Source organism: Megalops cyprinoides, chromosome 10, assembly GCF_013368585.1.
Source record: "Megalops cyprinoides isolate fMegCyp1 chromosome 10, fMegCyp1.pri, whole genome shotgun sequence".
Classification (NCBI taxonomy): Eukaryota; Metazoa; Chordata; class Actinopteri; order Elopiformes; family Megalopidae; genus Megalops; species Megalops cyprinoides.
Genome location: NC_050592.1, coordinates 18,292,982 through 18,310,597, shown reverse-complemented (window position 1 = coordinate 18,310,597; position 17,616 = coordinate 18,292,982). Strand labels below are relative to the sequence as shown.

Below are 17,616 nucleotides of genomic sequence, written 5' to 3'. Positions count from 1 at the left end.
GCAAGATAAATCACAAATCAAACTGCATGGTTGGTTGAACTGTTTGCTCTGATGTACTTTAGGGAATTTACAGGGCCAGGTGAAATGATGGGAAAATGTTGTCTTCAATAGCGCGCACATTGAGACCTCGACAGAGCATAGCCTATTTATAAATAGATTAAAGAAGACAAACAATCAGTTTGTGAATCAATGTTTAGCAGGAAGTGCATGCTGGCTATGGGCCTAGTACAGAATGTGTTTTGCTGGTCGGTCATCACCGGCCTATGAGACCCACCATTCCCTTGAGAATTCATATTTTCATTAAATATAAATTTATTTGGTATCCGGTTATTCAGAAAGGAGGCATCAGTGGGGGGATCTTCATAAAATACAACACGAAGCAGTTTGTTTAATATGTTTCCTTAAAAGTAAAATAAAATTAGATTGGGTTTTTTTTCAGTTTGGAAATTTAGTGCTACACATGCGAAAGAATTAGGCTAAAACAAAGTACTCTAAAACATAATAGGTTTTTAATTAATACATTGTGTCTTGATAAATAACCTTTTCTTTGTCTTCTCATTGTGACCTCCAATACAGAGAAGCATTATGCTGCACAACCTCTGTCACAGCGGGTGGTAATGATTTGTCATGGAGATTATATAATCCGGTGACCACCAGAGTCTGACGCCACAACATTGCACGTATTGTAGTGGTGTATAATAGCGGTGGGGACGTAGAGAGTACTGCCTTAATTCAAAATAAAAACAAAAGATCGTAAGTGACATGCTACTAGGATGAGCCATTGTCTTCACATTCATTTAATGCTCCACTGTTTATAAAGTACCGCAGGCGAAGAGAAAAAAGTTAGCTCCACCCAGTGGTTATGGGTGTTCATTACATACTCGAAAGGGTCGATCTCCAGGTAGATGTCGGAACCCTGCTTACTTTACATTACATTCATTTATGCTGAAGACTTCAGCACAAGAGAACAGAAAAGGAGCCATCGAAGTAAAATAAGCAGCAGTGTCAGACCAGCCTAGCAACAACCAGACCAATGAGTAGATCACATAACACATCATGATACTACAAGTAAATAATCAGCAAGTAATACAAGTAGCAGGTGCTATGGGGTGGGGATTGAAGTAGAACCAAGAAGCAGTCTGAAGAGGTGGGCCAGTGATTCTGTTATCCTGACTCCTGTGGGAAGTTCATTCCACCACTGGGGCACCAGTACAGATAGGCATCGTGTCTGAGAGGAGCAACCATGCCAGAAGGAGACAGTCAGTTGCCCCGAGGTTGCAGAGCAATATTCTTAATATCACACAGCATCGTAGCCCGAAGTCAAAACAAAGCAAAGAATGCATTCTGAACCATTTCATGTATCTCAGGATATTTTATTCCAAAATACAAGACAGACAAACAAAAAAAAAAAAAAAAAACAAACAGACCTCATGACAAAAAACTGAAAAAATACAGAGGAATGATGCCCCATAAAACATTTTTTTGGATCATGACATTCAATATTTGTATTACATAAAATAAAGCTAATAAAATATGGCATAAAATATGTCAGACATTTTATGAAACTTGACTGCTTAGCACTGCTTTCATAATCAAAGCCTTAAAATCCAGCAGCTATGGGTTCGCCATCGCGTGTACTGACGAGACCAAGTTTAGCGCACAATGCAAAATCCTCTCGCTGGCCTACGAGTCCTGCATTCTAATGGTCCCATCTTTCCCTTCTGCACCTTCTGTGGACAATAGAGGAGCTCCAGTTTCAGGGCCCAATCCCAGGACACTCCAGGCCTCTTGTGGTGAGATCCAGAATCAGCCCCAGGACCTGAAGGACTCAGACCAGAGGGCGGCCTTCACATGGTGCAGGAGTTGCATTTTCCTGAGCATCTATGGCAGCTCCCCTCTACAGCCTCCGCTAGAGTGTGCTGCCCCATGCGGGGTCTCTGAAGACAGTGTCCTCTCGGCTACCGCGGGTTCCATGACGGTGCTCCCCAACGGGTTCTGGACGACTGGGGTTCCTTCTGATGACCCCATGCTGTTCTTCTCTGAGCTCAGGGCCTTCTCTGTTCCCCCCACAACATCTCCAACAGCTGTGTCATCTTTCAGGAATTAATCAACGATAGTCAATATCAACAGCAGCAGGAGCAACAAAAAAGGTTCAAAATGCACGCAGAGAGACTGAAATGACAGGATGTCTATCCATTCATCTGTTTGGCTGACAAGCTTACAGGGTGACAAACATAGCTTTTTAGATGTCCATGTATACAGCTGGATATCAACCAAGGCCATTCATAAGTAGCTTGCTTGAGGTCCTAAGAGTTGAACCAAAAATCTTCTGGAGATTAGTAACTCCTGTTTTACAACTGCTACACCAAATCAGAAAACAAAACCTCCATGGTTGAGGTCATGACAATCCACAACATGATAATGCATGTGACTGAATTACATCAGTCTGTACAGTGCTGTAAGAAATATGGCATATGATTACCTGGTAGTGTCTGTGTTGGTGCTTTTGAGTCATAATATAAGGTTTCTTCCACATCACCAGATGATTGTTTAAAACTGTCCATCTGAAATTAAACCATTTTAAAAGGTTGGAGTAATTAATGACCATTACAGATCATTTGGTCAGTAAAAAAAAATACAATAATAAAGATGATGAAGCTTGCTGTGGAAGCTCACCTCAGCACAGATGGCTCCTGAGAGTCGACTGCTGATTTGTCCTTTATCCTGGTACTTCAAGGCACTGTGGAGGAGGACATATATCAGCATACCTGCATGCTGCACTAACATTTCACTCAGTTATTTGGGGTTTCCTTCTCTCAATTCATTAACAAACTGAACCCAAAGGAATAACCAAGGTGATGCCCCTTGATATCCCTTTCTCACCACAGACCATTACACAAGCTAGCACGAGCTGAAGCCAAGCTAGCACGATGGCTGGCCCAGTACAGCACGATTGCTCTTCCATTGCATCACCCGCAGTTGGTGCTATAGCAAATGATGTCACACTGAATGCTGGCATCAGCCCAGATAAAGACGATCTGACCTATTATTTCCGCCTTATTGACTTCAGGGTCATTTGTGACATGTAATGGCGTGTCATGCGGATTCCTCCATTCAGTGTTTGCCCCCTCTGCTTTCAGCACCTACACTAGCTGAAACAATGTAGTCACACAGCCTACAGATTCTGTGCACAGTCAGCCTCTGTGTAGGGCAGCATCAATAACACGTGTGGGCTGAGCTGACGATGGTCAGCACAGCAACACTGAAAGATTATAAAATCTTTTTTATGATTTTTAATGAAGATGTTAAGATTTTAAGATCTTAAAAAGCCACCTGGAACCTCAACTGCAATCTACACGATGCATACCTCAGCTACAGCAAACATCCTGTAATGACCATCACTAATACCATAAGGGAATCCTTTTATGTTTGAAGACTTTGCCTGCTTAAATATTATTAATGCTAGAAAAAAAAAACACTCAAAACACCATAAAAGTAAACTCTCATTAAGCTTTAAAGGACATGGTGTGTATCAGACAGGGACAGCACAGGCTCTGTGACACTACAGGAAGCTCTACATATAAGCATCACTACAAAGCACTTCTGAAGCTGGCTCTTACCTTGACCGTCCAGACAGCGGTGCATCACAGTCAACTGAAGTCTCCACCCGCGGGAGGTTCTACAAGCACAACCATCAAAATCACAGTTTAAATACTATATACACTGCAATGCAGTTCTGGCTAAACCACATGAGGATCGCTCATATGAATGGGAGCATGTGTTTTTGATCTGCAAATTAATCCTGTACATACACTGACATTTGGACTCATTTAGATTACACTATCAAAGCTGCTGTTTCCAGTGGAATCAGCATGTATCCTTTATTCAGCATTAAACCGTTGAAATGGGCTACTGTATATCCTGACTCCTTAGAACCCATTTAGAAGTAATGGAAAGGAAGAGGACAGTACCCATCCAGCAGTAGGTTCTGCCTATAGATCAGGGGAGTATGTGTGTGCAACAGTACCTTTTACTTCTGCTGCAAATAGCTTTGCCTTGCACAAGAGGCGCTTACTTGTACGCCAGTAGGTTTAACCTGTAATACAGCTGCCTTTACTGCAAGGCAGAGGACTTCCTCAAGAGTGGATTTTACTTCAAAGGCAGGGGGTCTTTACCTACACTATAGGTGAAATTGCCTGTAAGGCAGCAAGCTTTGCCTGTAAAGAGTCTACTACATACAGTCAATGATGCCTAACAAGTAGAAACTCAAAGGAGCAGAGGCGTGACCTGTAAGGAGGCTCCATTGGTGGCTGTGGACTGCTTGGCCCTTCCCTCCAGCTCTCTGATACTTTGTGCGTGACGCTGTTTCACAATGTACTCGTAGGTGCTCATCTTCTTTGTCACTATGTGCAGGCAAACAGGACAAAAGGGTGAGGGGATGCTGTCCAGACAAAGTTAATTTGTTCAACACTAAATGTTGAGACAACAGTGACATTACAGTGCAATTTAAATTCTTCTGACACTGCACTTTTGCTGATTCAGAGGCTTCTCGCAGAGGAAGTTCCACATCCAGGTCACTGAGCTCCCAGCTGTTTAGTACAAAGACCCATAGACAAAAATATATATTTCCCCAATTTAAATGCAAGTGGCTAATTGATGACAGGTGATATCTTTAATTGTGATGCAAATGAAAACAGTGCAGTGCTAGTGATACTCGATACTAGGATACTGAATTTTCAGCCATTTGCTTTGGGGGCCAAATGGCTGGTAGTCATAGCTGCACATGAAGTTATATGATGTGATGTGATTACATTAAACATCTGCAAAGTTTCTTAAAATAGAGACAACTGTAAGTAAGAGTTGATTCAAGTGTCATAGGAATGCATTGTTTAAGTTTTGGCGGGAAGTGACCGACCCGTCCCCTGTCAGAAAAGTAACTGAGGTCAGAAGTGGCTTTTAATACTGAATCACAGAGGTAGACAATATGAGGGTCAGTGCCCATCTGAGCATGTCCATAACAGAGGTTTACATCACCCATAGATGACAGGATGAGAACACAGTTCACTTCTCTGCGTCCTTTAGGCATTTAGCAAAGAGAGCTAACTGACACTAGCATGCAATGAATGCAGTGAGGGCATCCAGTAAAAACTCACACAGGTAGATGTGGAAGCCCAGCAGGTGGCAGAGTAACAGCAGGGAGGCCACGCACAACATGATGGTGACAAAAGCCACGGCCAAGATCCCGGCCGAGGTCGTCTCCACGGGCGCCAGCGGCAGGAAGGCCAGCCACGTCCCGTTCCCTTGCACATCTGTGCAAACACACGTCAATCAAACTCAAAGACAGTACAGGTGGGGAACAGAGGCACAAATACAAGATAAACCTTATATAATGCTCCTCACATAGGAATCAACTTTACACCTAAACACAAATACACAGATACACAGACACACAGAAAGACAAGGACAAAGGCAACTAGGATAGGATGGTGCTTAAAATACATAAGGAGAGTGTTAAGTTGGCAATGCCATATATCTGTAAATCACCCTTGCAATATTAATTTGATATCTGATATGTGCTCAGGATATACAATAGAACACTCGTCCTAGGATTCATTTTTAGGGTGTCGGAACTACAAGGACAAAAATGTTGTAACTGGTCCACTTGTGCGTTTCGTTTTTATTCTGGTGTTTGTAAGAGTTCTCCAGTTTCAGGAGAGCCAGGTTCTCTCCCGAGCTCTTACTGTGGAACTGGGGTGCAGTCCGAAGAATGTCTGGGTTCAAAAAGTGCTCAATGAAGACAAAGAGGATGACGAAAACAAGCAGCACGATTCCCAGGACAGCAGACACAACAGTCACAAAGAAAAACCTAGAAAACAAAGCAGCACAAAATTGTGTAAGCATGCACATCTAATTTGTACTGGTGAAAATGTTTCAGTTTTAAATGACCATTATATCATTTGATTTCTGCTTCCTGCTACCACTGCAAGCCACACAGAATTGTGAAACTGAAACAATTACTTAAGTTGTGCGTAAAGTAAACAGTCTGAAAACACACAGAATTTGCATGAGGAAGTAAAAGTTATTTTACAATTCTAGGCCACATCATGAAAAAATAACATCAGCAAATGAATGTGTATCTCCTACAGTAGGATGGTATGAAATGTCTCATATGGATAAATAATCCTTTGAAAACAGAAACAGACTACCACATGCTCTCTTACCAGTAGTTCCTCCCACCCACACAATTGTTCAGCCATTTGCAGTGGTGGTCAAAGTCTGCAATGCATTTATTGCAACTACTGCAGTGTTTCACTTTCGGGCCCCTGTAGAGAAAGAAAGGGCCAGAGAGAGAGAGAAATGAGAGTTTGAATTTCAAGAGCGGGAATGTGTTTGTGAGACAAGAGACAAATAGCTAGAGAGAGAGGGAGAGAGAAAGGGTTAGGGAATACACTGGTAAGGAAGTGGAAGAGAGAGAATGAGGGAGCGAGTGAACATTAGAAGATGGAGGTAAGAGGCAGGGTCAGAATCAGAGACTGTGATATTAAGAAAGGTAATGAGAGTAAGATCGTGAGAATCGTGAGAAGACAGCAGATTCCCAGATGTAATTTGGTAGTGGAGTCTGAGCACAGAGTAAAAGGGAAGACATACACGTCGACCTCGCAGAGGTAGCAGTGCAGGTTTTGGATAACATGTGGATGTTTCCTTTTGTCCAGGACAGGCATGGGGTTGGAATAGTTCTTCCTGGCAAGGACACTGGGGTCAGCCGGGTCAATAGACACAGCCACCAGATGTGTGACAAGGTGCAAGAGGAAGGCCATTCCAATCACCTACATGGGTGTCAGGGTCAAGGAGCAAAACAAACAGCAGATGGGCACCCCACACAGAACACCACCTTGAGCACAGAGACAGATGACAAAGTGAATGTGGAGGCAGCATCATTGCCATTTCGCAGAGGTGATATTGGGTTTGTTTTCCAGGCTCAGTGACGTGCAGATGCTATGCAGATAATTTTTTTTTACAGCACGTCAATCAGCTGATATAGTGGGCTTGGTGAACAGAATGACTAAGATCCAGATGACTTCAGGGTCCTTGCCTCTGCACAGCACTGATCAAAAAAGCCCTTTGTGTGCAATTCTACCTATTAATACATGCAAAGAGGAATCTTCTGTGCAGCCAAAGGCAGTCAGCAGTACTCATCAACAAATGACAACTAGAGATTTTGAATGAATTTAGTCAGCCAAGTTACTATGCAGTGGCAATCTGTGTAGCTTTCAATGTAAAGTCTTCACAAAACCTTACATATAACTGCTGGTATAAATTACTGGTAGACAGATCTCATGAAAAAAACTGCATGTAAAACACGTTCACTGCCAGAATGCGAGTTTCTCCAATAAATGTGTAAATTGAACTTGCCCTGTAACTACACATGCTTGCCCTGAAATGGCCGCTCCCTTTGTGGCTCCACCATTTCAGACAAGTTGTGTTTTTACCAAGAACCATGATACCACAAATAGGAAGAAACGAGGGTATGACATAACAGGTTTTAAAAACAGGCTTCAAGTTTCATGGAGTTCAGCAGTACTTCAAAGGGCTGTAGGGGGTACTTGGAACTAAAGTAAATAAAAGGTAATAAAGGTGAAGGGGCAAATGTCAAAGACTTTAAGAGATTAAAATTCTTAAAACCAAAAAAGTACAATTCCACAACAAGTTTGAAAATCTCTAAAATAGGACATGGTTGGATGTTTGATTAGACTTTTAAGAATGCTAGGAGTAATGGTCTGGTAATTATCAGATTTGCAAGTATAGATAACACTCAATACCTAGGATTAGAGAATATCCAATATTCGTAAACATACAATAACTCAGAGGGCCCTTCGGAGCACTCACTGTGCGACGGCATGTTTCTTCACTTCTAGCGTCATGATAAATGATCCCGGAATGATTCCCAGAATTCCTTTTAGACATTTTCAGGTTGGTTAATAAACAAAAGAAACCACGAGACCAGGAAACGGGCTGCTGTAGAGAAGCACTGCTATTTATAAAAACCTCTCGCCAAGACAAGCAGCATTAGGCCAGTATAAATCAACTCTTTATGTCTCTGTCATTAAAGACAGCAGCACATTAACCTTCCCGAATAGGGTGAGCGCTGACGTCACACGGCGACGGATTCAATACAATGCTACAACGCTGACTGGGGCAGCCAGGGAAGGGATACATGCCCGAGACTGCCGTGCAGAGCTACACTTAAAGTCTCTCACTTGCCACCGCGCCCCACTCCATTACTGCCTTGTAAAATCACATCCTAATAAATGAACCTTTTAAAAGAGAGCCATAGCGAACTTGAAACTACTCATGAAATACACGTTAACATACTTTTTAGAGGCTCTTCGGTTGTGGGTTGAATTATAAGATATTCATCGCATCAGCTTCCACTCTTCTTGGAAGGCTTTCCACAAGATTTTGGAGTGTTTCTGTGGGAATTTGTGCCCATTCGTTCTGTAGAGCATTTATGAGGTCAGGCACTGATGTTGGACGAGAAGGCCTGACTCGCAATCTCCGTTCCAGTTCGTCCCAAAGGTGCTCAGTGCGGTTGAGGTCAGGGCTCTGTGCGGACCAGTCAAGTTCTTCCACATCAAACTCATCAAAAATGTCTTTATAGTCCTTGGTTTGTGCACTGGGGCATAGTCATGTTGGAATAGAAAAGGACCTTCCCCAAACTGTTGCCACAAAGTTGGAAGCATAGCATTGTCCAAAATGTCTTGGTATGCTGAAGCATTAAGATTGCCCTTCACTGGAGATAATGGGCCTAGCCCAAACCCTGAAAAACAGGTGTGGCCAAATACTTTTGTCCATATAGTGTAAGTGAGATCTGTATTCTTCTTGCACTAAAGGCTGCAATTGTATCTCATGTACATTCTTAGTTGTACACATACAGAAATGGTGTAAGTGATTACTGCTGTCACCAACTGATGCCTGGAACAGATCCTACATTTTAAACTAAATGATTAGGATAAAGATTGAGGGTCCATCCCCTGACCCCCTTCTCCCAGTCCCTTTAAAGGATACACAGTATGCGGCGTAGTTCCATGGAGGGGGCAGTAGTGGAATGTAGATGCCAAAGCCGACCACAGCCATATAGCTGTAGACCAGCAAGGCGACGAGCTGGAAGGTGTGGAGGGGAAGGGACCAGCCATTCACCCGTGAGCGCAATGGCGGGGTCACCAGCTCATTCCGGCTGCCCCCCCTTGTGGGTGCTGTGCGTCGCAGTTGCCGCTGAAAGCAGTTCATCTGTAACAAAAGAGGGGGCAAAGAGGGATTAACACAAAGGGGGCTTGTTGAGGCAGAGAGTCACCTCACACTGGTGAAAACCAGCTGTCACGCTACGGCCTGAATATCAGCATAGCTTATAAACCCTGAACTTGCGTGGCAGAGACTGTCAGCTCATTTGACAGGGAAATAAGACAGTATGAGATATGGCCTATTAACCAAGCTCTGAGGCCCCACCACACACCAACTTGATATCTTGACTTGACTTCTTCTAAAAACCTTACCTGGCTACTAGGGCTCCTTTTTGAAACTGTATGGGTAATTTTCATTACAATTATCATTGAACATGTGCACTAATAAGACTTGCCATTGAAGCTTTTTGGAAAATACTTAAGAAATTGCAAAGGCAGCCAAGACAAGCATTATTTGATTTTTAAAGCATACAAATTAAATGGAGCTTGGATGGCTGACTTAGAAATGTTCAATGGATCCATCAATAATTTCCTTTTTCATAGATAAAATAGGTGCCTTTGAATCCTACTGGGATACAAAGAAAGGCTGCGTTTCAAAGTTAGGTAAAATCGTTCAAGAAACAGCCTAGTTATGGTGGTGAAGACTGTTTACTTTATATCTGGATGGTTAGTGTTTCATTCCATGGACACATAGGTCTTCTACTAAGACTCAAAAGGGTGAAAGAATGTTAACACCAACTGCATTTGTATCCATTTCAACAGTGCGGTGAAAAATACAATTAATACAACTGGAAGGTCTTATAGGTATAAAGCCAGGAAACTATTCAGTTCCATGAGGTCCACATGAATCCTCATATAATGCAACTAAACCAAACATGTTCACTCAGTAGATTATGTAACATAAACACATCAAACGCTGGACAGTTATCAAGCCAACCAATTTTTGGTAGGTGGTTTTTATTTAGCTGACCTTATCTACCAGGGTTAACTGTGATAAAATACTGCCAAGTACAGGCATGAGTGAGAGAGACACTGAAATACACTGAAATAGACAAAAAGTGTGTCCAGCTCCATATGGAGGTCAGTCCCTGCTGTGTAAAATTCGTGGTGCAGCAAACGAGATAGAAAAGTTCCAATTGCTTAAAGACGTCACCTCACACTGGCATTTTGCCAGCATCTGATAATTACACACCGCTGGTGCGTACAATTATTCTACACAGTGCGATTACATCACGTGTACAATTGTTTGCACGAAACTGCTACTTTATCATCAAAAGCAAACAAATGATCAGATGATCAGCCAACCAATGCAAAACGTAATCAACACATCAACTAAAAAACATGACTGACCAACAAGCCTTAAGAAATTTATTTTGCCTCCTCACTTTATATTCGGTCTAATGTCCCACAAACACCATATATACAACATACCTCACATTTCATTAATCCAATTCTTCCTACATATTTCTCTCACAGAGACCTGCCCAACTCACCCACTGCAGCAGAGCACAACAGCACTGGAAGTACTGGGACAGCGGCTGACTCCTCTCCTTATAGTGCGGGGAGTAGACCCTGTGTCCCCTCAGGAAGGCGTACTGCTGTCTGCAGGCAGCACCGCCAGAGCTGCAACATGTGGAGGACTGTGACCGGGACATGTTCGGTGCCCAATTTCAACCCTTTCACACCGCAGCCTAGCTGCAATCGAGGCGAGCACCCCACAGAGCCGCCATGGATCAGTCGAACGCCCTTCCCCTCCAGTTCCACCTGCTGTCTCTCACTTGCTGCTGCGAATCATGAGTACGGCCACTTCCTTTTCTCCAGACAGAAGCGTTGTGGAAAGCGGAAGTTACAAACAGGAGGATGTGGTTTCGCGCAAGCTGGGTTTGGTTCGCAGCTCCTTTTGAAACCTATTTTCTGCTGTTACAAATCAAGACGTCACTATTGCTGTTCCTCACTTTTAATATTCAGCTATTATTTATCATCAAATTAGACATGCATAATTTACCCCCAGATCTGACTATCCAAAAACAATTCTTGCACTGACAATTGATAATAAATAAAAAGCAGACAAAAGTTGATCCTGCCCATACAGTTTAGCCAGCCCTCTGATATTCGCTGTAAACTGGTCACACCCTGCTCATGTCAACATCAGTTGCTGAAGTGATCAACCCGTTCAGCAAAACCCTTTGCTTCCTCACGCATGGGACTGATCTAACTCTCACACTTGACTTTAGAAGGTGCTGTCACTGCCTGTTGCACAGTCACAGAGAGTTCTGCTACAGGAAGAAGGAAAGTGCCAACTCAGACTGTTAGAGAGAAGGAGGGGATTCGTGTAAACCACAGTGTTAGCAGTGGTTAGAGGAACACATTTGGCTGTAGTGTTAATCCCTTCCAGTAGAATACATGGATCTGTAGGTCTGCAGGTTAGGACTGGTTGTATAGTGTGCCTCACATGTAGCCAGGAGACTCGAGCAGTGTTCTAGATTTACAGGGAGAATACCTTTGTTTTTCCTTGGAGAGTGACGGCAGGTTCAAGGCTGCTGCTCTGGGAGGTGGGAAGAAAATGACCATACATTAATGGTGGACTAAAATCAGTTTGGTCATTGTTCCCACAATGGTTTAGGTTAGAACTCGGAGAACAGTAAACTAACCTTGGACCAGTGCTTTCAGGCACTTCGTTCTCTGATCAGTGTACGGTCTTGATCTCCTTTTGGACCCAGTGCTTGATTAAAGAGGAAACCAAATCATCACTTTCAGGGGTGGCTACTTGCACAGTAAAGAATGATTGAGGTCTCAGCCACTTACTTTAATGACATTCTATTTATGTCACTTTTAGAGTGACTCGTTCATGTTTTCAAGAGAAGCCGGCTACACACATTTCAATCTATATATGAAACTGAGGTGTGTAGATCACTAGCTATATTATTGGATATAGTTCCTGAGCTGCTTCTGATTTATTCATCAGTTTGCAACCTATAGTATAGGCTTAAATAAATGCACAACCAAATACTAAAACAGACATGTTATTTTTTAAATGTTCAGCCTCAAAAAGCTAATCTGCTTTTTCCCTGTTATATGGTTAGTGTTGTGCGTTTTATGTTAGCTGTTGATACAGCTTGCCTCAGTGTTTTTTAATGATATGTGTTTTGATGATAATGTTAAAATTCTTTATCCATGAGGGTAAATATTGCCATACGTTTCTATACCACCCAGTTTCCACACAGCACACTGCCTGAGAACGGATCATGGTGTTGTGAGAGGCCTAGGCCAAGTAGCATGGTTGCTAGGCACCAGTGCATGGTCTTTGGATATATTATAATTGTGGAATGTGGCCTCTAGGTACCTCAGTATTTATTCAGTTTAATGTTTTCCAGTTTATCTCTACGTGTTTAACTATACTGTTATAAAAGAAGGAAATTCAGCATACTGGAATCTCCCTGTCCATGATGCATATGCTACCATAAGCCTCTCTACCACTCAGCCTACGTATAACCTGCTGCCTGAGAACTGGTCCCTGGTTGCTGGTTGACACCCATACACAGGGTCCAACAGGAAGCTCTTCTGCCACAAGGGTGAATGGTGGGCTACACCCTCTGCTTTGAGTCACATCGTGCTGCTGCCCAAGCAGTTGGTATTGCAGCCTATAGAGAATAATATCCCCAATGTATTACAGCTGTGCACTCCGAATAAGTTGGAAATGTGCTGAGTTTGTGTGAGGCTTTGGGGTAAAAAAAGGAAAAAAAATATTTCATCCATGATGCCTCCTCTGATGAGGACACACTGACCAGGCTGCATGTGATAGCTGGCATCCACACAGAGCACACAGAGGCTCCGGCAGGAAGTGCTACTGGCCCTGACATTTTGTAAAAATGCGGCCGTCTTGTATGCAGCTATGAGACACATGGTTGCAGAACCCACTTAACAAACCTCCTGGATGCTTCCACCCACAAATGTCAAAACCATTTATTGCATGTTGAGCAAAATGCATTTTTATGTAATGCCCCCACAATCCTTATCATTAAACACACCACAGGGGTGCATCACATTCACAATAGACTATTTTTGTATAATCCTAGTGTCCTGTTTTTCAGATGTTCACATTTAGGCCTAAATCAAATTATTATCAGTCATATATTTGTAATTGGGGAGTACAAACAGAATCTTTTTGTTTTTACCATTTTTCATCATTTGAATAGCTTCCTCTCAACTCCACGTCTTTTAACTAACCTGAAACAAATGCTGACCTGTGGGTGATCTATTTTGTTGTATACATATCATGTTATGTATATCTGTCTCTGTGCACAGTATTGACCAATTTGGGAAGAGTCAGGTAATTAGTACTGTCAGTGATGTAGTTAACAACAGTAATAAGACTCAGATGAAACTCAAAGACTATAACATTCTTCAACTACACAGGCTTCACAGTGTGGAAATATTAGAAAAACCATCTTAGATTTTTTTACACTTCTTAATATACTAAATAGGTAAGCTGCAACAACAAGGTTCTAACCTAGGACTGCATTAAAAATGAAACAGGTGATGAGTCACTGATCACAATCAATATCCATGAAGTGTGCACAAAGTTTTCTCAGTTACTCAAATGACTTTTTTTTATGCAGACACACAAAACACTGCCAGAAATAGTTAAAATGGATAAAACAGTCATCTTGTTTTGCACCTTCAACCTGGCATTATGGGGGTGACTTTGCACCCACAAGAGACTGGCCTTCACCATAGAGCAGAACAAAGTTTCATTGTCTGGTCTGTTCCTGCATCCTACCCTCCCACTATCTTTACAGCATGACATCATCATGGAAATGAACTGAAGGGAGCTCTTGCTTGTGTCAGTTTTCTGACTGAAGTACTGAGGTTCTTGTCCTTGTTGACAAGTCGCATACAACCATTTTGGCAGCTCTAGGACCAATGGAGGGCCATGCACAGACTTTCTGTGAAACAGACGGGCAAATTTCTTAAAAAAGGGAACAGCTTTGCAATTACCTTTTTTTTTACTCTAGTACCAAAAGGGCAGGAGCAAGACCCCCCCCAATCAAATCAAAGTAGTCCCATATATTAAATGACATACATTTTAAAAAAGCCTTACCTCACTTGCCAAAGTTAAAAAAAAAAAAAAAAAAGAGTTTTCAATTTAAAATAGCCGAATAAAAATTCAAATAGTCTACCACTTACCAACACTTGTGAGACACTATGCATCCTTAGCAAGTTTTAGTCTACCAACACTCCCAGCGAACTTCCGAATGTTGAACACTCAGTTAAACCACCTTCTGTAAACCATGCAAATATCTTATCTATGACCTGTTTCTTGGTTAGTTTTATTATTTTCACCCTGCACCCCTACACAAACACGAGTACATCAAACAAGACAAGCAAGATTTTTGATACAATGGAAAAACGCCTAGACATCTCAGCTGTTTCCACCATTTTCCATGTTCGCGTTAATTGAGCTGGCAATACTGCGCACTGTCAGCCACGCATTAATGCTTCCCATGTCTCTTGTGGAAACTGACAGTGAGTGAAACCCTGTTGCCTAGCAAAAGAACTCTTAAATCCCAGGTTTCTTATTTACGCTCCTATCAGCTAAATGACTTCATCACGCGCTCTGTTTTGCTTAACAAATAATGGAGTCATGGTTTCCATAACTATGGAAAATAACATACATGTAGCTGTTTAATGTCATTCAACACAGTTGACACTGTACAGAAAGTATTGCTGCGGCACAATGGCTAATCTAAGAATGAAACATCCTTTACTCGCGTCTTATTTGATTGGGTTGCTAGCCAATTAGCTACTGGCAACTCGAAAAAGATAAAGGGAAACATTGAGCTGACTACGTTCGCTTCCGATTAAAATCAAAATTTTAAACAGTATTAACTATAGATCACATAGATCACAGATCACAACTGAATAGATCACAACTGGATTAATGACATAATGACAGCTAATAATATGTAGAGCGTGCGCATTCATATTCAAGATCACGACTACAACTGACACATTAAAGGCATATGTCGATGGTTGAATTATAATTTATAATATAAAATTTGAAAACGTTTTTTAGAGTGTTATCTGCCTGTCCCGGCCACAACTTGGATTCACCGGCACACATTGAATAGGATTCAGAATCCCAATTTAAACACATATGGACAATAATATGATACTTACATTCACCTGGGCATGCGGTGGTTTTCAAAAAGGAACATTTATGTATAAAGAAAAAATATATAAAATAACGTGAGCATTTCAACACTTCAAATCGAAGTTCGCTGTCTTGTTTTGCTCATTGTTTCAGTAACTAGCTACCTAATCAGTTTGGCAGGTGAGTTTTTAATCCTCGAGCCATCCAGAATAAGACGATTTAAAACCACTATGTAGCTACAAAATAAAATACAACGAGACGTTCATTTCGGGAAAAAATGGTGCAGAATTTCAACATTAATGTCTAAACTTAAAAGCACGTCCAGTTTTCTCACATTATTATACCGAGTAGGACTTGTTTCACACGCGTCCGAACTAGAGTTGAAGAACTTATCTCATGAACTACTGCTATGGAAACTGACCTCGACGAGACCATGAGTCCTCATGGTCTTAAAGCGCGTCTTAGCAGAGTCCATCTGATTTTCTTCTCCAAGTTTGAGGTGAATTGTGGGCGTGCGTTTATTATCATTGCGAACCAGTCAAAGTGACTGGTGTTAATTTGTTGGCGTTGGTGTTGCTATTATGTTTTCATCATATTTTGTGGAGAAGTGTATAAGGACAGTTAAGAAATATCTCTCAGCAGACTGCATCTCATCCAACCAGATGGCATTAGATGTCCAGCGCTGCATAATCTCCGCAAATTATCCTAAAGTAAAAGAGGAACAGAAAACAAAGGGATGTAGTTTGACACTTCGTCTATTTAAATTGGTTAAATGCCTCCTGGCTATTTTCCGCAGAGAAAGCACGCTAACATAGGTTAGTTAGGGAAGCGTTAGTTGATCCTTAGGACTATCAACATGATGAAATCACTTTACTGTATCTATATGTTTGTATCCTGATTTGTTTAGCTGAAGGTGAAAATACTATTACCATCGTTCTAAAAAATGCCATTTGCTACTGTCCATCCCTGCTGATGTAAGTTAGACAGTAAGGTAGTCTTGTCTTAGTGAAAATAACACATTAACACAAACTTTTTGAGAATAACCAACAAGACCTCCACAAAAATGCTCACAGGACTGATCCAAGAGATTCATACCCCAAAGAACACACACCAACACCAACCTGACCCCCATTCTGAGTGTGAACATCTCTCATGTTTTCCTGCAGCACTCTAGTCCTGTCCTGGACTGCAGTCTCAGACTGGAACTGGACAATATCATACTTTTATTTGTCAACCACCTCTTTGTCTGCCTCCCTTTTTTGTCAGCGCATCCCCTGTCTGATTTTTTGTTGGTAAGAAGGAAATGAAAATCACTGACCTGACTCTTGGTCCAAACAGGATATCTGGGTGGCAAAACCCAGCTTCAAAGCTTAGTGACAGTTCAGCATATTTATCACCACTTTTTAGAAATCTTCTGCAAAACAAGCGCGAACCTGTTCAAAACAGAACCTGAACCTAGAGTAATTGACCCTCTTTTGTTAACGATAAACCTCTGCATTTACATACTCTCTGCAGCTTCCTGTCGCACATCATCAATAGTGGATCTAACATCGCAAACACAATGTCTATTATACAAGATATTTTCCTGCTGTTCACCTTCACTACCATCACAAGCAGTGTCACCTTGATTTAAATAATGTGTTTCTCACTAAGTATACAGTTCCCTGGCTGTAGTTCCCTGGTAACTGAGGCTCAACACAATTTTGAATTGTGGGAAAATGAACTGAAGGTGTTTCCATAGCTGCTTTTTTGGCTTAAGCCGAGGTCAGGATAACTAGGTGTGAAAAGCCTTTAAGAAGAAAATGCAGAGCTATTTTCTCAACATTGCATCCCTCCCCATTAAGCCATGCATAGCTCAAAGTACATTTCTAGTGAAAGTTTTCTGTTGGATCTCTTCCTCGCATGCTGAATTTGATGGCTAAGCACCCAGAGGGGGGACCTAACCCGTCCCCCGTTACCAGGGCAGTCTGGATTTGAGTAAATATGCACTTATCTTTTGACAAACACAGGGCAGCTGTAGTAAACAAGGTAACCATTGTTGCAGTAAACACCACACAGGATCCCCCAGCCCTTTGAGGGTTTCATTACAAATGTGACAAGTGATCTCGTCTGGTGCAAACAACTGACCACCCCCTGTGCAGGTCAACAAAGGGAATTACCTGTCAGGGATGATCACGGCTGCTGAAAAACTATAGGTTTAGAGCATTGATGATTTCCTCCAGA

General features: G+C 41.9%; 1 protein-coding gene across 2 annotated transcripts; it reads right to left on the bottom strand.

Annotated features, from left to right (window-relative positions):
- Positions 1-1,523: 1,523 nt before the first annotated feature.
- On the bottom strand, positions 1,524-15,478 carry zdhhc11 (zinc finger DHHC-type containing 11). 2 transcript variants are annotated; one of them, XM_036539784.1, is made up of 11 exons: positions 15,420-15,478; positions 9,067-9,288; positions 6,649-6,827; positions 6,222-6,323; positions 5,742-5,866; positions 5,154-5,309; positions 4,288-4,403; positions 3,621-3,679; positions 2,677-2,740; positions 2,483-2,564; positions 1,524-2,093 (listed from the first exon to the last, which is right to left on the bottom strand). In XM_036539784.1, exons 2-11 carry the CDS (start codon positions 9,286-9,288, stop codon positions 1,882-1,884), a joined length of 1,317 nt encoding a protein of 438 aa, XP_036395677.1. In that variant the 5' UTR covers positions 15,420-15,478; the 3' UTR covers positions 1,524-1,881. The 2 variants fall into 2 exon arrangements, with proteins under 2 accessions (XP_036395677.1, XP_036395676.1); XM_036539783.1 differs by lacking the exon at positions 15,420-15,478 and adding an exon at positions 10,733-10,776.
- Positions 15,479-17,616: the final 2,138 nt, after the last annotated feature.

What these genes read in the sequence shown, in the direction of transcription:
- zdhhc11 (XM_036539784.1), bottom strand. Translation starts at nt 9,288, where the DNA reads ATGAACTGCTTTCAGCGGCAACTGCGACGCACAGCACCCACAAGGGGG. An exon ending in GGAACTACGCCGCATACTGT is followed by an intron (nt 6,828 to 9,066) that starts GTATCCTTTAAA and finishes ACACCCATGTAG; the next exon opens with GTGATTGGAATGGCCTTCCT. An exon ending in CCAATGGAGCCTCCTTACAG is followed by an intron (nt 3,680 to 4,287) that starts GTCACGCCTCTG and finishes TTGTGCTTGTAG; the next exon opens with AACCTCCCGCGGGTGGAGAC.